This window comes from Bison bison, unplaced genomic scaffold, assembly GCF_000754665.1.
Source record: "Bison bison bison isolate TAMUID 2011002044 unplaced genomic scaffold, Bison_UMD1.0 scf7180017864484, whole genome shotgun sequence".
Taxonomy (NCBI): domain Eukaryota; kingdom Metazoa; phylum Chordata; class Mammalia; order Artiodactyla; family Bovidae; genus Bison; species Bison bison.
In genome coordinates this window covers 2,581,837-2,602,855 of record NW_011495044.1, presented here as the reverse complement: position 1 = coordinate 2,602,855, position 21,019 = coordinate 2,581,837, and the positions used below count along the sequence as shown (strand labels likewise).

Genomic DNA, 21,019 nt, shown 5'->3' with positions numbered 1-21,019 from the left:
AGAAAACTAACTTCCTATACAAACTACGGATACTCACCAATATATGTAATATTTATGTATAACATTAACTTTCATAATATTTGTCAGTGATATGTATTAAAATGTAAAGGAAGGGATTTTTGTCTATTTTGTCTACTGCTGTGAACAGGTATACTCTCTGACCTGGAATACAGTTAACCTGCCAAACAAAGCAATGCTTCGATGTTTGAGTTCCCGACAATTTCTGACTGGTGTTCTATGGGCGAATAATGAGACATCTTGATTCTATCATATGACTCTGATTAAACCAGCAGCTGACAGGACATTAATACATAAATGCACCTGGGAAACCCCAACAATAATGCAACAATCTAGTATTTGTTTGAAATATAATACTGCATCTCAACCAGTATCTCTTTTAGCATGAAATCTGATTTAAGTATGTTGTACAAAATAATGACAACTACAATGTTTACTTGTAAGTGTCATACATGAAATCGCAGATTTGGTGCTACCATACTCTAATAGCTATCTCTTTGATAACAGCAGTCAGGACAAAAAAGCAAGGAACATCTACTCTTGTGATGCCACATTTACCACTCAAAACATTTCACATGCTAGACATCACTAATCATGACAGGCCTTCCCATATGCCATAAATGCAGTGTCAGAATTCTTTAACACAGTGCTCCAGGACATCAGTAGTAATCAAATGAGGTAGGCACGCATGACAAGATAGATTTCTTATATATACAGACTATAGTAAAGGCGCAAAAGGCATTCAATCCTTATCATGATGGTAATGTTCTAAGATTAAGGAAAAATAACAGTGTTATCTGAAAATAATTCTTAAAAAAATTTCAATAAAATATTAACAAAAAAGTATTAAAACTCACCTTGTTGACTAAGTGACTGCTCAAAAACTGACTTATAAAGGCTCCGAAATGAGGCACTGAGATCTTCAAAATTATATTCTGAGAAAAGTAACTGTTTGTCTCGCTCTGGAAGGTTGTACTGTGGCTGCTGTTGAGGCGTTAATGACTGAGGAACTGGCTCTGGATGATTTGTCACCTAACAGGAAAAGAAAAAACCTACTAATTTAGTAGCTTTATATCAAAATTGATTTGTTACATAAAATATGTAACTAAAAATACTAGAACTGAAAATAGAATCCAAAGGAATTAACTTCCCTGTCTTTGGCTTTCCTATCATCTATTAAATTGTATACACATAAAAGGCACACCATAAATTATTAACTTGTCTCTTAAAGAATCACAGAAATCTAATCCAATCTCCACATTTCACAGGAGGAGTTATGTATTCAAAGGAATTAAAGGAGATTCCCAAGGTCATAATAAGTGATAAATCAAGCCTGGAACTCTTCCAGTTTCTGTGAAATTTTCATCTCAATTTCCACAGAAGCAATCTCATCTCAAACGCACTATACTCTGAAACTAACATTTCTCATTTGTTTATTCAATTAACCTTTAAGTACTTAATATACTGTGAGTATTGCTGAGTCAGGTTGTATGACACTGCCCAAAGAAACAAGGAACTTCAATTCATCTAACTCTTCATTTGTAGGTAAATTTTTCTTTTTTAAATGAAACTTAGGGGAAATGAGAAGTGAAGGATAAAAGACAAAGGAGATGCTGAGAAAAACAGATCAGGGCCTTGAGCTCTGAAAGGGAAAAAGAGTACCATGAACACTAAAGTAAGAATTATCTCTGAAAATAGCACAACTAGAAATAAAATTAATGAAACATGATCAGCAATATCTCTTAAAGATTATATCAAGCAGTGACAAACTACCATATGTTTTAGTGTTTTGCAAAATTAAATAAGACATGAGCAGTGACTATAAGTGGGCTTCCCTGGTGGCTCAGATGGTGAAGAATCTGCCTGCAATGCAGGAGACCTGGGTTTGATCCCTGGGTCAGGAAGATCCCCTGGAGAATGGAATGGCAACCCACTCCAGTGTTCTTGCCTGGAGAATCCCATGGACAGAGGAGCCTGTGGGCTACATACTGTCCATGAGGTCGCAAAGAGTCAGATACGACTGAGCAACTTTCACTTTCAGTGACCGTAAGTTTATAGAGCCTTTCAAAATGATACTCACAAGGAGTCTACAATAACCTGAAAAAATATGAATTTTGTGTAGGGCAATGGCTTCACCAACTGGCACTCTGGTGACGTTAAACGTTGTCTCCACACAGGCCATGTAAGCCAGTCTCAATGGCAGAATAATCTAGGCCTTTGAAAATCCTGTGATTACCCCAGAACAAGGGATGATGAGTGGCCTTACAAGCAGCAAATTATTATCTGATATTTTTCATCCATTTTTCTACTTGAAGGAAAGCAGTCCATCTCTCTAACTTGCAGGAATCTGCCAAGAGATGGTTTCTCATCTACCTCCTTGTTCCCAAATGGGGGTGGGGGGGAGGGGTACTTTCTAAGGTACAGCTGCAAGTTGTGTAACAATTTAGGTACAGAATGGAATTTACTCCTCCACAACAGGCACCCATCACTTGCACGGTTTCTCATCTGGTTCCTTTGGTTTAGTGTCATCCTGTGGGACCCAGGGAGCTGACACCATAGTGATCTGGCTTATACAGTATGCATAAGTAACAAAACTGTCACAGTGCATTTAGCCTTACTGTGTCCTTAAAGGCTCAATCTATGGATACGTGATAAGCCCAACCAGAAGCTCACATTGTATTGTTGCTTTAGGAGCTCTTGATGACTGATTATCTTATTAAATGAAGGAGAAAAAAAAAGTAGTCTACAATGTCTAGTTTTTAACAGGGGAGTTTAACCCTCTTACATGTACTGGAATAACAGACCTGTCTGCTCCCACTTCTGTCACCTGTTTCTATAAAGGCTTCTTTTTCTTCTTATATTCTGTAATACCGAATTCTGTGTTCTTTGATTTCATTTCACAATTGTCTACTCTAATTATTTTAAAACAACTTAAAATTATTAAATCTTTGCTGAGTTTGCGTCAATGCTCCCAATCAATACTAGTCCTTTTCTATCATGACTTCATCATTACTGAGTTAATTCACCACCCAATCAGCTAAATATGTAACTTTTTTTCAGGAAGCGTGCATGAAAACAAGGGTAGGATGCTTTCCAAACTCTGTATTAAAGAATTAATGTCTTTTTTTGACTTCACAACTGAATGACAATTTGGTGGGCATAGTATTTGTAATTCTCAATCTATACCCTCAACACTCTGTATAAAAGTGTTCCATTATCTTTTGGCATTTAGTATTATGGAAGAAAAGTATGATTTGTGTTTCTCTGTATGCACCTTATTTCTTTTGCTAGAGTATCTATGATTACTTCATTTAAAAATTTGTCATGATGTGTCTAGATAGTTTTTTCCATTTACTTTTCTTAGAGCTCATTAACCCTTTTATTCTTTCTTTCTTTTGAAAACTGCTCTGTACCAACTATTTGGGGACACCTATAATTTGCAGTTCTCCATACCTACTGCATTCTTTTACATAATTGTTATTCTTTTATCTGTTTTTTTCTGCGTTCTTGAAAAATATTTTTCCCCTAGAGCACTGTTAGTGGTTTTCAGTCATCTTTTTTCCTACATTCAATGTGAACTGTACAAGTTTTTGTTTCCCTCTTCTTATTTTTTAAATTCGGGTCCCCTCTGTCCCTTTTACGTTTTCCCTATGTAGGCTTTTATCTATTTATTCATCTTGGAACAGAGAGTGATTTGATGAGATCAAATTTGTACCATGAACAGTGTGGCTGGTGTGTGACTCTCCTGGGCTTCTGTCTACTGGGGAAGATAGTTTCAAGATGACTTGAAAAGAAGTATCAGATAACAAGGGTCAGCATAGGAACAAGAAGACTCACACAGGTCCCTTTATAGCATACCTTAGTTTTCTAGACCCAATCTAAAAATACAAGACTGGTAAGCAACTGGGTACCAGGTCATCCTAACTTTTGGGGTTTGTAGAATCCTATTCTCAGATCCACTTCTGGGAAACAAGGTGATATACATATCCTCTAAGCACTTTTAACCAAGGGCTATAAAATACCATCAAACACAGCTTTAGAAAAGTAAAGTGAAAATTCTTTTCCTATTCCAATTGTTTTTCACTTGGACATGGAACAGATTAAGTAGACCAAAATATATAACATAGTACAACAATATGTTTGTATCTAACTTGCTAAGGTATAATAAAAATCTGTTTTACTTATCTAAGCTAATGATCATGAACTGACCAATGAGAAATATACATATTCACTTTTTATTTGCATTATCAATTACATTTTGTTCAGTTTTAAGCACTAAATGAGTACTCAACAAAGGAGTTAACTTCACTAAGACTTACCGGTGTGTAACTATGCACACTTCCAACACTGTTCAAATTAACGGATGCCAAACTCTGATCTGAGAGACTGTTGTTAAGGCTACTGCGTGGGCTATCACTACCATCCTGATCAGTGTTGTACAATGTTACCTACAATGAAAAGAACAGCAACATTTGAATGAGCAATTCCCACTATAAAAATTACATTTTAAACAACTCTACAAAAATACAACTAACCGGGACTATGGAAGGAAGGCAAAATATTACTGGTCTTTCCTTTGGTGTGATCTGTGCTCTATACTCACTAATTCCATGTTCACCACAAAATACTTTCAAACTGAAGGATAGATCCCATCTAGAGGTACATAAATTCAACTTTCTAAATGGTACAATTAGTTCATCAACATTTAATAAGGGGATTATAATAGATTTTTATTGTTAAATATTTCTATAATGCATAAACTTATTTTTACTCAAGCTTTAAGCAAAACTGATCTTTCCTTCTTTCAAAATCTTAGGCATCAAAAAAAGAATACAAAAACCAGAATTTAGGCATTATGGTGTTTATAATACTGAAAAGCAGAAACTTAACTATCCAACGTATTTGCACAATCAATAAATATGTGATCTGATTTTAAAATAATATGCTAACATGTACATTAGATATGAAAGAACTATGTATCAAACTGTTACCGATGGTTAACTGGTAGGCAGCTGGGTATCCCTTAAGACTTTCATCACTGATGGTATATGTTTTTACAATGCTTAAGTCTGTATATAATATGCATTATCATTTTTAATTAGAAATAAGAACAAAAAGATATTTTTAAAAGAGGAAATTAGCCCAACTACCCTTTAAAGTTCTATTCATCTGCTACTACTTTCCTTTCTGTGCTCCTGCTTTCGTGGGAACCATTACTCCTGTACTGGCAGGCAGTAACTCCAGTGCCACCTAGGAAGCCCTCATTTGATTTTATGGGCTAATTAATTCTTGTTAAATGAAAAATATATATATATACTTATTTGGCTGTGCAGGGTCTTAGCTGCAGTATGTAGGATCTTCAATCTTTAACATGGCATGCGGTACCTCCCTGATCACAGACCAAATCTGGGCCCCTGGTATTGGGAGTTCAGAGTCTTAGCCACTTCCCCAAATGTTTCTCCAACAGTAGACTGTTAGCAACTTGAGTTCCCCCCAAAATAAGTGTAAGCATTACACTTATGCTCTCTACTCAGCATACAAATAATAATACTTGCTGAATTTAATGACCAATTGATCTATCACCACTCTTCTGTCTAAACTAAAAATGGGGTCAAGCCCAATGTTCATCTGTCAAAAGCTGAAAGTGAAGGTCGTTCAGTCATGTCCGACTCTTTGTGACCCCATGGATTGTAGCCTGCCAGGTTCCTCTGTCCCTGGAATTCTTCAGGCAAGAATACTGGAGTGGGTAGCTGTTCCCTTCTCCATGGGATCTTTCCAACCCAGGGACTGAACCCAGGTCTCCCACAATGCAGGTGGATTCTTTACCTTATGAGCCACCAGGGAAGCCCAAGAAAACTTCAGTGGGTAGCCTATCCCTTCTCCAGGGGATCTTCCTGACCCAGAGATTGAACTGGGGTCTCCTGCATTGCAGGTGGATTTCCTACCAGCTGAGCTACCAGGGAAGTGAGGCATATATGCCTCTATATTTCAGGTAAAACCAAACTGTCTCACCTTCACATCAGCTAGGAATAATTATGTGTCTACGAACTAATTAAAGTGGATAAGGGAAAATGAGAGGAAATAAAACTATGGCAAAGATTTTTCTGGTATTTCCAGTATAAATTTCATTTTTTAAAAAAATCAACCTTACAGGCTCTTAAACAATAAAATATCAACAAATTACAACCATCCTTTCTATAGTCCTTCTGTTGGCTGCTCATTCTCTCCTGTCTATGCTGTTACCTATTACTCAAGCCAGAAATACTTCCCATCATCTTAGACAAATCCTCACAACTAAGGAAGATAAGATTTACTAAAATGTAACATAGAGTAAATATACAAATTATAGTTTGTTAATTAAAAAATGGGCATATTCATAGAATCATACTCATGTAATCAACAGTTCTCAAACTCTGATCATAGAAGCATTTTACAGTCTTAAAAATTAAGCAGTCAACAAGTTTTTGATATATTTATCAATAACTGGCATATCAGAAATTAACAATTTTAAGTATTTATTAATCTAAAAATAATAATCACAAACCCAACTATATAACATAAAAAAATTTTCTCTCAATAAATAAGTAAAATTAGAAGGGTGTCACTGTTTCACATTTTTGTAAATCTCAAACCCTGGCTTAAAGGGAGAACAGCTAGATTCTCATATCTGCTTCTACGTTCCATTTGTTGCAATATGTTGTTCAGGTGGAAGGATAGGAAGAAAACCCGGCATCACACACACACACATATGGAAAAGGGAAGAATATTTTAATAGCTTTTTCAGATAACTTTAGTCTTTTTTGATACGACACTAAAATACAACAAATGGCGATTTTTAAAAGATTAGTTGCAATGGAGAACCTGAAACCACATGAATAAATTATCATACTCTTCTGCATTATAATCCACTTTCCACTTTGTATTCTGAATGCATCATTTATGATTTTATAACACTATACATTGATCATTTGAAAAATACTGTTCACGAAGCTTTGCAGATCTTCCAAATACTTACGTATTTCAAAACATCACACTTGTTAACATCACCAATAATCTCACTGGAAAAGACTGTGAAGTTATCAGACTCACTGCAGTGGATACAAGTTTTCCAAACTTATGTGTTTTGCTTAAAAGCTCAACTTTTACTATTGGCAAGAGACACTGTTAATTGTTTTCCTTGAAGTGAGAGGCTTATTCATTTTCAAGAAAATATCTGCCAAGTACTCAAATCTGAGTAATAGTGTCAGTTGGTCTTTCAAGTAAAATCACATCTCCATTAACAGAGCAGCTAGTTCAACATGAATGCTCTTCCTTGAAGCCATCACACCGTGTTTTACGCATACTTCTCACTTCACTGCTGCTGCTGCTAAGTCGCTTCAGTCGTGTCCGACTCTGTGCGACCCCACAGACGGCAGCCCACCAGGCTCCCCCGTCCCTGGGATTCTCTAGGCAAGAACACTGGAGTGGGTTGCCATTTCCTTCTCCAATGCATGAAAGTGAAAAGTGAAAGTGAAGTCACTCAGTCGTGTCCGACTCTTAGTGACCCCATGGACTGCAGCTTCACTGCACACTCTTAAAAAGATATGTACTCAAAGGTCATACTTTAATAAAATTATTTTTCCTGCATCACCAAGGATATTCTGAGGTAAAACGTTATGTCCCCCCACAATCTGAAGGGTGTGTGGCTGTGAAGAATACAGTGAGTACTAGCACAGTCAGTACTGCCTTGCCTTGCGCTGATGTTTACCTGTATTGCTCCTGCTACATCCATGAAAACACAAAAACAAAGAAAAAGGCAAGTAATATTTTAGTATTATCATGGAATCCCAAAAAGAGTACTTGTTAGTCAGGTGTCCACAGATCACAGAACTACTGACATAGAACCTACTGGCACACCAAAGACCTGCTCATAAACTCCCCCAATCATCATTCACCAGCCAGTCATTAGTTATCCACATTATCTCCTGTTACAGGTAACCTTTATACAGACAGCTACCATTAATGATTAGTTTCATACTATGTATATATCCTTTTCTATCCTTTTGCAGCAAATTTAGCTCAAGGATTACATAAGCTTTGTTTCATACAGCATTAGTATCAGCTCTTAATCTTTATTACTTCCTTCATTCCATTTTTAAAAATTTGGGGTTTTTTTCACACAATTGAGAACTTTATATTAAGGTCTCTGATCCATCTGAAATTGATTTTTGTGAACAAAAAATCTCACTTTACTACTGATTCAGCATCATTTGTTGAAAGACATCACTGAACTCTGTTCCATAAGTCTGTCTGTCTGTTCTTATGCTAATATTACACTTTCAATTATTATAGCTTTACTCTTGATATCTGGAAGTATAAATCCTCTTTTACCTTTATCTTCAATATTTTCTTCAATTACTGTTTCCCATCTGGAGTCTCATTTATATTTCAAAATTAGCTGTTCATTTTCTACTAACTTCCTTTTCCTAAAAAAAGCATTGTGGAATTTTGACTCGGATATTAAATCTACTGACTTCTTTACAATAATCTTCTTTACAAAAACTACATATCTACTAATTTATACCCTTTATTCTCTTAGGAATTCTTTATAGTTTTTTTTGTCTTGCATTCAATCCTAGATATCTGAGATATTGTGGGCTTGGTTTCAGACCACTGCAATAAAGAAAGTATCAAAATAAAGTGAGTCACACCATTTTTTTGGCTTCCTAGTACATAAAAAAGTCATGTTTACACTGTACTAATTCTATGAAGTGTGTTAACAGCATTATGTCTAAAGGAACAATGTACATACCTTAATTTAAAAGTACTTTATTAGCTCAAACAAAAACAAAAAAAAACTAACCATCAGCTGACAACACAGTGTTGCCAGAAAACTTCAATTTGTAAAAAGTGCAGTATCTGGGCAGGGTAATACAGCAAAGCACAATAAAACAAGGTATCTCTATACCTGATGCTTTTGAATGCTAATGTAAGCATTATCTTCCAAATTTTGTTTTCTGTCTATGGCTAATACAAAGAAATACGAATGACTTCCAAAATCCAACAATGATCTAATATTGACACTTTTGTAAATTCATTTTTTAATTCTAAGAGTTTATCTATAGATTCTTTTGAGTTTTCCGTATGAACAATCATGTCATCTGTGAGTGACAGCTTTACTTCTGACTTCCTGAATTTTAAACTTTTTCTTTTTTCGTAACTAATTTCTACTCTCCTTGCCTGAACACTATGACTGTCATATATTTTACTTTTATGTGTTACAAATCCACAATTTGTTTTTGGAATTTTTGCTTTACATAGTTATCTCTTAAACAGATTGACTCCGGGTCATAACTTCAGTTAATACTCTGTGTTATGACTCCAGTCATAATGACTGGACCACCAGGGAGGTCTCCCATCTAGCTTATTTTTCAACTCAAACATAATTTTTCCCTAAACATAAATTTTATCCCTAAAGATTTTGATTTGGGTTTTTAAAATGTCTTCCAAGTGTCTATATACATATTCAACCTGAACTTCCATAAAATATAATAACAGTTCCCACTAACTCCTAGCCTCAGGCTTTATTGAGATATAACTGACATATGACATTGTGTAAGTTTAAGGTGTAGTTCAATATATATTACAAAATCACTACCATCACAACGTTAGCTAACAACTCCATCACCTCACAGGATCATCATTCCTTTTAATGGCAAGAACATTTAAGATCTAATTTCCCAGAAACTTTTCTGTATATAACAGTGCTGTATTACCATGCATGTAATCACAAAGCTATATATTAGATTTCTAAAACTTTATCATCTTATAACAAAAAAAACAACTCCCTGTGACCATATCCCCATTTCTCCCCACCCCCTAGGCCCACAGTAACCACCATTCTATTCTGTTTTTCTGAGTCTGGCCTTTCAAGACTCCACATACAAGTAATATCATCATATAGTATTTTCTTTCTCTACCTGACTTATTTCACTAAGCATAAGCCTTCAAGGTCCATCCATTTTGTCACCAATAGCAGGATTTCTGTCTCATGGCTGAGCATTATTCCATTATAAATTATGTACCACATTTTCTTTATCCATTCATCTGCTGACGGACACTTTTAGGTTAGTCCATGTCTTGGCTCATGGTAACTGGTTTAACGTTCTCTTCTACTAGTTCTATCATGCGTGACATTTCTGGGTCAGTTCTGAGTGACTGGTAATTCTCATTAGGGACTGTTTTTTACTGCTTTTTTGACGGCCTTTTTATTGAATGCTGGACTACTGTGAATTTACATTATTAAGTGCTATATTTTTATATTCCTATAAATGTTCTTGGGCTTTATTCTGGGACACAGTTAAATTATCTGACAACAGGAATGAAATATGGTTACAAGCTATATCATGGATGAACTCTGAAAATGTATTTAGTGAAAGAAGTTGGACATAAAAGGCCATATATTCTGCAATTCCACTTATATGAAAGGTCCAGAATATGCAAATACAGTTTTAGAAGATATATTAATGGTTACCAGGGGATGGAGGAGATGGGAAATGAATGATAAGGGGTATGGAATTTTCTTTTGGGAGTAATGAAAATGTTCTGGAACTAGATAATAATGAATGGTCGTACAACCTTATGGATATACCAAAAACCACTGACTGTAAACTTTAAAAGGGTGAATTTATGGGCTTTGAATTGTATTTGGAAAAAAAAAAATTAATTTGAAAAAGGCTATTACTTTAAAACAGTTTGAGCCTTCTGGGTTTTTCTTTTAAAGTGTATAAGTAGGACCAGATCAGTATTTTAAACTAGGGCCAATTTTGTTCCATTACGAGGGCAAAAGACTGAATTACAAAGCATCTCACTGTGGTGGGAACAGTAATTACTTCTGGCCCATTGAATGTCAATGACTGCCGACACCAATACTTTCAGGTGGTTCTTTCCTCAGTCTCAATAATTACCTTCAAATACCCAGTTAATAGGGCTTCCCTGGTGGCTCAGACAGTAAAGTGTCTGCCCGCAATGTGGGAGACCCAAGACCCAAGTTCAATCCCTGGGTTGGGAAGATCCCCTGGAGAAGGAAATGGCAACCCACTCCAGTACTCTTGCCTGGAAAACTTCCATGGACTGTGGAGCCTGGTAGGCGACAGTCCGGAAGACTCAAGAGGAACCCTCTGTGTAACTCTGAAATTCCTCTCTGTGCAGCTCTCTCCTCTGACATGCCGCCCTGGCAACGCCAGCCACCAAGTTCTCCTGGTTCTAGTTCCAGTTTGTGTCCTGGAAACTTTCTCCAGGCAGTAATCTAGTAAGTACAACCACAGGACTCACTTTGTTCACCATTTCTCAGGGGATAACTGTCTTTATGACCCAATCTCTTGAAAACCATTGTTTGATATACATTGTCTATTTTTTCAGTTGTCTGAAGTAACAAATTAAGTCTAGACCCTGCTCTTCCACCTTGGCTAGAAACAAATTATCTACTTTATTAATCTTTTATAAAGAAGTGAATGTCTGTTTGTTGACTCAGGCTTCAGTACACCTGCTTTCTATTTCACTGACCTCTATTTTTATGTCCTCCTCCTTAGAATTTATTTTGCTCTTCTTTTTCTAGATGCTTAAACTGTTAACATTCCATCTTTATTGTATTCTACTACATGCAATTGAGGCTAATATTTTGTGCTCTACAGGCTTTGATATTTCATATTTCTGTTCTTCATCAATCCAACTATTTTCTAATTTCTGTAATGACTCTTCCTTGATCCACGGGTTGTGTAACTATATTGCTTATTTTGCAAACTTTGGGTGATTTTCTCATTACGTCCTTGCTATTATCTCTACCTTTAACTCCACTGCATTTGAAAATACTCACTGTATGTTGTTGGTTTCTGAAATTTGCTGAGAATCACTTTAATGCTCTAGCACAAGTCAGTATAACATGATCAATTCTGGTAATTATTCCATGCATACGTTAAAAAAAAAGTCTATTCTACAACCGTTGGATAAGACATTCTATGTATCAGTTGAGTCAAATTTCCTAATTTCGTAGTTCAATTCTTTTAAATATCTTGAATAGGATTTGTCTGATTTTTGTGTTTTGGTATTGATCTGCTGTTTTATGATTTCTAGAGACATGTTATGGAGAAGGAAATCGCAACCCACTCCAGTACTCTTGCCTGGAAAATCCCATGGATGGAGGACCTTGGTAAGGCTGCAGTCCATGGGGTCACTAAGAGTCGGACACAACTGAGCAACTTCACTTTCACTTTCATGCATTGGAGAAGGAAATGGCAACCCACTCCAGTATTCTTGGAGATTCCTGGAGAATCCCAAGGACAGAGGAGCCTGATGGGCTGCCGTCTATAGGGTCGCACAGAATTGGACACAACTGAAGCAACTAAGCAGCAGCAGCAGAGACATGTTAAAACCCACCTCACTGGTCAAAGATCCATCCGTTTCTTCTTTCAGTCCTGCCAGGTTCTGAGGCTGTTATTAAGCATATGCAAATTTAGTAGTGTTACAGTTAATTACTGAAATGGTCCTTTTCCAAAAATAAATCTTTGTTTTTAGTGACGTGTCTTCTTTCTTTTACAATTTATCTTGTATAAGTAGAACATAGTTTAATTTTTGTATTTCCATCCAGTCTGACAATTTTAGCATTTTAAAAAAATTGAAGTTATTTAATTTTCAATGTTGTATTAGTTTCTGGTGTGCAGCAAAGTGATTGTTATACACACACACACATATATGCTTCTTCACATTCTTTTTCATTATACTTTACTATAGGGTATTGAATATAGTTCCCCGAGCTTTACAGTAAGATCTTGTTGTTTATTTACTTTATATATAGTAGTGTGTATCTGCTAATTCAAAACTCTTGTTTTATCCCTTCCCCACTCTCTTTTCACTTCGGTAACCATAACTTTTTCACATTTGTCAGTCTGTTTCAAATATGTTCATTTATGTCGTATCTTAGACTCCACATGTAAGTGATATCATAGGATTCTTGTCTAGAACTTTCTGACTTACTTCACTTGGCACGATAACTTCTAGGTCCACCCATGTTGCTGCAAATGGCATTATTTCATTCTTTTTTACAACTGAGTAGTATTTCACTGTATATACATACCACATCTTCTTTATCCATTCCTCTGTCAATGGACATTTAGGTTGCTTCCAGGTTTTGGCTATTGTAAACAGTCAATGAACGAATACTGGAGTGCATGTATCCTTTTGGATCACATTCTTCTCCAGATATATGCCTAGGAGTGGGATTGCAGGGTCACATGGTAGCTCTATTTTCAGTTTTTAAGGAACCTCTATACTTTTCTCCATAGTAGCTGTACAAATTTACATTCCCACCATCAGTGTACAAGAGTTCCCTTCTCTCTACCCTTCTCCAGCAATTACTGTTTGTGAAATTCTGATGGTGTGAAGTGATATCTCATTGTAGTTCTGATTCACATTTCTCTAGTAATTAGCAACGTTGAACATCTTTTCATGTGCCTAATGTCCATCTGTATGCCTTCTTTGGAGAAATGTCTATTTAGGTCTTCTGTCCATTTTTTGAGTGGGTTGTTTTGATGCTGTTGAGTGTCATGAGCTCTTTGTAAATTTTGGAGACTAATCCCTTATCTGTCACATCATTTGCAAATATTTTCTCCCAATCTGTGGGTTGTCTTTACGGTTTATTTATTGTTTGCTGTGCAAAAGCTCCTGAGTGTAAGTAGGTCCCATTTGTTTCCTTTTGTTTTTATTTCCATTATACTGGGAGATGGAATGAAAAATATATTGCTGTGATTTATGTCAGAGTGTTCTGCCTATGTTTTCCTCTAATTTTATAGCATCCAGTCTTACAAATAGGTGTTTAATCCATTTTGAGCTTATTTTTCTGTATGGAGTTAAAGAATGATCTAATTTCATTGTTTTACATGTAGCTGTCCAGTTTCCCCAGCACCATTTGTTTGTTGTATAGTCTTGCCTCCTCTGTCACAGATTAATTGACCACAGGTGCAAAGGTTTATTTCTGGGTTTTCTATCCTATTCCATTGATCTATATTTCTATTTTTGTCCCAGTACAATATTATTTTGATTAATTAACTTTGTAGTATAATCTGAGTCAAGGAGCTTGATTCCTCCAGTTCCGTTTTTCTTTCTCAAGACAGGGCAAGTGTCCTTAATTTCATGTCTGCAGTCACCATCTGCAGTGATTTTGGAGTTCCCCAAAATACAATCTGTCACTGCTTCCAGTTTCCCCCCATCTATTTGCCATGAAGTGATGGAACCAGATGCCATGATCTTAGTTTCTTTATTGTTGAGTTTCAAGTGAGTTTTTTCACTCTCCTCTCTCACTCTCATGAAGAGGCTCTTCAGTTCCTCTTCCCTTTCTGTCATTGCTCAAGAGATTATCTTTTCTCAATTGTGTATTCTTGCCTCCTTCAGTTCAGTTCAGTTGCTCAGTCGTCTCCAACTCTTTGCGACCCCATGAATTGAAGCACGCCAGGCCTCCCTTTCCATCACCAACTCCCGGAGTTCACTCAGACTCACGTCCATCGAGTCAGTGATGCCATCCAGCCATCTCATCCTCTGTCGTCCCCTTCTCCTCCTGCCCCCAATCCCTCCCAGCATCAGAGTCTTTTCCAATGAGTCAACTCTTCGCATGAGGTGGCCAAAGTACTGGAGTTTCAGCTTTAGCATCATTCCTTCCAAAGAAATCCCAGGGCTGATCTTCAGAATGGACTGGTTGGATCTCCTTGCAGTCCAAGGGACTCTCAAGAGTCTTCTCCAACACCACACTTCAAAAGCATCAATTCTTCGGCACTCAGCTTTCTTCACAGTCCAACTCTCACATCCATACATGACCACTGAAAAAACCATAGCCTTGACTAGATGGACCTTTGTGATTAATTGACTATGGTGGGTGGATTTATTTCTGGGCTCTGTATTCCGTTCCACTGATCCATATGTATGTTTTTCTGTCAATATCATGCTGTTTTGATTACAACAGCTTTGCAGTATTGTCTGAAGTCTGGGAAGGTTATGCTTCCAGCTTTGTTCTTTTTCCTCAGGTTTACTTTGGCAATTCTGTTTCTTTTATGGTTCCACATAAATTTTAGGATTATTCTAGTTCTGTGGAAAACATCATGGGTAATTTTATAGGGATCACATTAAGTGTGTAGACTGCTTTGAATAGTATAGCGATTTTAAAAATATACTGCATATACTGATCCATTCTTGTGACCCTGAGATGAATCCGACTTGATCATAGTATCATCCTCAGCTTAGCAATGTCCAACTCTTTCACAATCAGGGACTGTAGCTCGCCTGACTTCTCTTTCCATGGGATTATCCTGGCAAGAATACTGGAGTGGGTAGCTATTTCCTTCTCTAGGGGATCTTCCCAATCCAGATAAAAACACACGTCTCCTGTGGCTCCTGCATTGGCAAGCAGATTCTGAGCCACCTAAGAATTTTTATGTATTCTTCGATTTGGCTTGCTAATATTTTGTTGAGAATTTTTGCATCTATATGAATCAAAGATATTGTCCTGTAATTTTTTGTTATTGTCTATGTCTGTTTTTGGTATCACAGTGATAAGAGCTTCATAGAATGACTTTAGAAGAGTTCTCCCCCCGCCTTTTCAATCTTTTGGAAGAGTCTGAGAAGGACTGGTATAAATTCTTGGTATGGTTGGTAGCTTTCTTCAGTGAAGCCATCTGGTCCTAGACTGTTGTCTGCAGTGAGTTTCTCTTTTTTTTTTTTTTTACAGATTCTATTTCACTTCTGGTGTATTATGTATTTCTTCTTGATTCAGTTTTGGTAGGGTGTATTTTTCTAGAAACTTGTCCATTTCTTAGTATAGTTCAAAGTATTCTCTTATGGGTTTTTGTGTTTTTGCAGTATCAGTTATTACTTCTCTTTCACTTCTTACTTTGTTTGGGTCCTGTCTTCTGCTTGGTGAGCCTGGCCAGAAGTTTATTCATATTGTCTACCCTTTCACAGAACCAGTTCTTGGTTTTATTTATTTTTTCCTTTTTTAAAAATTTCTATTTACTATTTCTTTCTTTCTGCTGACTTTAGGTTTTGTTTATTCTTTTCCTAATTCTTTTGGGTGGTAGGTTGTTTGACACTTTTCTTATTTTTCTGAGGAACGCCTATATCACTATGAACTTCCCTCTAAGAACTGCTTTGCTGCATCCCATTGATTTTGTATGGTTGTTTGTCATTTGTCTCAAGGTATTTTAAATTTCTTTGATTTCATTGTGGATGCACTGGTTGTTTAGCTGCCATGTAATCTTTTTTTTCTTTTCTCATTTCTCTTTCTACAGTTGATTTCTAGTTTCATGCTATTGTGGTCAGAAAAGATTCTTTGGCTTTTAAATTGAATATTCAGTGCATTTACATTTAACATATTTCCTAATGCAATTAGATTTAAATACTATTTATTCTCCTGTGTTCCCATTTCTTCTCTGTTCATTTTTTTCTCCTTTCTTGGATACTTTGGATTAATCAAGGATTTATTATTTTTCCTTACTTGGTAATATTCTTTTACTATTCTTGTAGTAAGCTAGACCAGTGGTTTATAAGGTAAGCAACCTGAACCAATACAAGACCAATATCTGAGAACTTCAAAGAAATGCAGTTTTTCAGATCTCAATCCAGACTAAGAGAATCAGAAATTCTCAGAGTAGGGCCCAGGAATCTGAGTTTTTAACAAGCCTTCCTAGTTATTCTGATATATACTGAAGTATTAAGAATCAGTACCCTCTATTTTGCTACACGTCTTTGAGTTAGTACTTTTACTACTTGCCACACAATGTGAAGACATTAAGTACATGCATTTCCTGTCTTACCCTAGTACTGTCATGTACTTTTTAACTTCTGCAAGCATTTTAGACTCCAAATCATTGTGTTATACAACAGCACTGCTATTGTTTTAATCACTGAATACATATTTCTATTTACTGACATACATATTCTTTTGGTTTTCTTCATTCTTTTCTGCACAGGGCAATTTTCCTTCTATGTGAAAAATTAACCTCCTTTAATTTTTTTAATATGGGTGAACTAGTAACATTCCCTCACATTTTGTTTCTGTAAAAGACCATTTTTTAACCCTTTTTCATAGAAATTCTAATTTGAGAATTCTGGGTTAGCAGGTATTTCCTTTCAGCACTACAAAAAGTTCATTCTGGTGGTCTTTTATCATTTCTATTCAGAATTCAGTGTGTTTCTTTAAAGTTGCCTGTTATTTTCCTGATTTTAAGTTGGTTTTTTTTTAATTCTTGTTTTTCTGTAGTTTGATTTTTATTTGCCTAATAGTGATTTCTTTTAATTGGTCTTTCCTGAGCTTCTCAGGACTTCTTGAATCTGTACTGTGTTATCTTTTATCAGTCTTAAAAAATTAAAACACTGCTTCTTCTCTATTTCCTTTTCTTCTCCTCTGGAACCCTAATGGCAAGTTCAGTAGAGCTTTTCCCGATATCCCATTTATCTCCTAAATTTTATGAATTGTCCAGGATTTTCCATCATGCGTCAGTATGCATATCTTGTACTATCTTCCAGTTCACTGATTCTCTCCTCTGGTGGGTCTAATCTTCTCTTAAACCCATCCATTGAATTCTTAATTTCAGTTGTTATACTTCTTAGTTCTCTTGATTCTTCCACACAGATTCCAATTAAATTTTCTATAATTTGCCTATTTTCTTCAACATATTAGTCACAGTTATTTAAAAATCAGTATCTAGATCACTTGTGGATACTGTGATATCCTTTGTCTTTCCCCTGTCTTGGCATTTAATTATTTGGTCTTGTTTCCTGGAATGTCTGACAATTCTTTCCTGAAAATGAGACCTTACTTATGAAAACTTGAAAAAGCTGAGGATATGTTATCTTCCAGAAAGAATTTAGTTTCCTTTTGGCAAGTAGATTAGCATACCACGCTAATAACAGTTTGAAACTGGTGTTATTTTTGGTTTGCTCTTACTCATAGAATATAATCTTTCTGAATTATCGATCTGAAATACTGGGGTGATTACCATAGCTCCCTTCTGGAAGAACTACAATTTTTGTTCCCCCTTCTCTGTGAGACTGCTGAATCCTGGCTAGTGCCAGCTCTACCTGATTTGTCTGTGTCCGAGTCCAAGCACACACAGGTTAGTGGTCAGCAAAAGCCTTAAGTGGATACTGCTTGCTAAAAGTTGAGGTTCACTTTTGAGATTCCTCAGGATAATGGTCCTTAAGCCCTGGCTCTTTGGCAACCTCAAACTTCAGCTTTTACCTCCCTAGCTCAATGACTGCTCAAGGTTTGCAGTTTTCTGTTCAGCCCCTATGCCATGCACTGAGAAGTGGGAAACGTCCCAAAGGAAAATATGTATAGCTTATCTCAGTGTGCTACCCTTTTTATTGAGATTTTCACTTCTGAAATTCTATCTTTTTCTCCAATGCCTCTCCCCTCTTTTTAACTGGTAGGCAGGGGGTGGGGGATGGAGTGGTAATTTTATATAGATAGGGAGAAGGGTTAATCTGATACTAGCTATTCTATCATATCTGAAAGTAGAAGTCCAAAAACTCCAGCTCCTAATAGTCATGAAGTCTCAGCATTATTATTTTCTAATTGTTTCCTAATAGCCACAACTTCCATGTTTAGAACTCAGTATCTCCTACTTGGACTACTGCAAAGAACAGTACTGGATACTTCTGATTCCAGCCCATAGATTTCACCAGAAATACTCAAGTCTAGCTGGCTACCCTCAGGGATGATTTTTTAAAGTACAGGTTTCTGGGTCCTCTCCATAAAGATAAAGTAATTGATTTGGTAGGGCTGCAATGGAATCTAGGAATTACTACCATCACCAAACAAACATACACACTAACATACTCACCCCTCTCCTAAGTGATTCTGGTGCCATCAGCCTGTATATTGTTATCTGACAAAAATTATTACTCTTTATCTCAGCTGCAAGTTCCCTATCTAAATTAGAAATCTGACTCTGATATAACCTGTCTTCTGTTAGTCCATTAACTTTAACAAATAGAAAGATACTACATATAGCAATTGAGTATGTGTATGTGTTTGTGTTTATGTAGGTGCACAAGAGAGTACAAGCATGAGAGATAAAAAAACAGAGCAAGTGAAAACAAGGGAAACAAGAGGAGAGGGTAAAAGCAAGACTGACAGATTATATGAGTACAAGTGTGGGAAATATACATCCTCAAGGTGCCCATCATGGTCCAGTAAGGAGGAAATAAATGCACAGAACTGAGTTACTTCATGAACCTCCCACAGCCTTTATAGGGTTTTGAGATATGAAGTTAAGAAATTACCTTCATTTCAAATATCTCTTGATACAAAGAGATATTTGTATCCCACTAGGTATACTTGGAGAAGGCAATGGCACCCCATTCCAGTACTCTTGCCTGGAAACTCCCATGGACAGAGAAGCCTGGTAGGCTGCAGTCCATGGGGTTGCGAACAGTCGGACACGGGACACGACTGAGCGACTTCACTTTCACTTTTCACTTTCATGCATTGGAGAAGGAAATGGCAACCCACTCCAGTGTTCTTGCCTGGAGAATCCCAGGGACGGGGAGCCTGGTGGGCTGCCGTCTATGGGGTCGCACAGATCGGACACGACTGAAGCAACTTAGCAGCAGCAGCAGCAACCGGATATGGAGAAGGAAATGGCAACCCAATCCAGTATTCTTGCCTGGAGAATCCCATGGACAGAAGAGTCTGGTGGGCTATCATTCATAGGGTTGCAAAGAGTCAGACACAAATGAAGTGACGTAGCACACACCCACTGACCTGATAATCACCATGGGCTATGGAATGAGTTTACAATGAGAGAGAAACTTCTGTAGCTGATACTGCTAATAGTCCCCTAATGCCAATCCCTCCCTCTTCTACCTTTTAGTAATGGACCTCTGTAGTCATTAATTCATCAGTGCCCAGCTAAAGACCACCTTTTCCAGCCTCATTTGCAACTACTTGCACTGATGGGACTAAGGTGTGACAAATGGGATTTGAGCAAGAGTGAAGTGTGCAACTTTTGGGTCATGTCTTTGAAAAGAATTTGCTTATCCCCCATTCTATTTCCCTCTCCCTGCAACCCTGGGACACAGATGTGGTGGTAGTGATCCTGTATAATCAGCACGCTGAAGTTAATACCCTCAAAAACAATCTCAAAAAAGACAGAATGATCTCTGTTCGTTTCTAAAGCAAAGCATTCAATATCACAGTAATACAAGTCAATGCCCCAACCACTAAGGCCCAAGAAGCTGAGTTAAATGGTTCTATGAAGACCTACAAGACCCTCTACAACTAACATCAAAAAGAGATGTCCTTTTCATCATAGGGGACTGGAATGCAAAAGTAGGAAGTCAAGAAATACCTGGAGTAACAGGCAAATTTAGCCTTGGAGTACAAACTGAAGCAGAGCAAAGGCTAACAGAGTTTTGCCAAGAGAATGGACTGGTCATAGCAAACACTCTCTTTCAACAACACAAGAGAAGACGCTACACATGCATCACCAGATGGTCAATACTGAAATCAGACCGATTTTACTCTTTGCAGTCAAAGATGGAGAAGGTCTATACAGTCAGCAAAAACAAGACTGGGACCTGACTGTGGCTCAGATCATGTACTCCTTATTGCCAAATTCAGACTTAAATTGAAGAAAGTAGGAAAAACCAAAAAGCATTCAGGTTATGACCTAAATCAAATCCCTTACAATTATATAGTGGAAGTGACAAACAGATTCAAGGGATTAGATCTGATAGACAAGAGTGCCTGAAGAACTATGGATGGAGGTTCATGATATTGTACAGGAGACAGGGATCAAGACCATCCCCAAGAAAAAGAAATACAAAAAGGTAAAATGATTGTCTGAGGAGGCCTTACAAACAGCTGAGAAAAGAAAAAAAGCTAAAGGCAAAGGAGAAAAGGAAAGATATACCCATTTGAATGCAGAGTTCCAAAGAATAGAAAAGAGAGATAAGAAAGCCTTCCTCAGCGATC

At 36.9% G+C, this 21,019-nt stretch overlaps 1 protein-coding gene across 3 annotated transcripts in view; it reads right to left on the bottom strand.

Annotated features, from left to right (window-relative positions):
* The window catches only part of FOXJ3 (forkhead box J3), a 125,178-nt gene that overhangs the window by 16,932 nt on the left and 87,227 nt on the right, over nucleotides 1-21,019 (bottom strand). For all 3 annotated transcript variants that reach the window (XM_010862668.1, XM_010862667.1, XM_010862669.1), the window contains exons 6-7: nucleotides 4,338-4,466; nucleotides 876-1,050 (exon numbers count right to left, since the gene is read on the bottom strand). In XM_010862668.1, coding sequence (XP_010860970.1) covers nucleotides 876-1,050; nucleotides 4,338-4,466 — 304 coding nt within the window. The remainder of the gene's footprint in view (nucleotides 1-875; nucleotides 1,051-4,337; nucleotides 4,467-21,019) is intronic.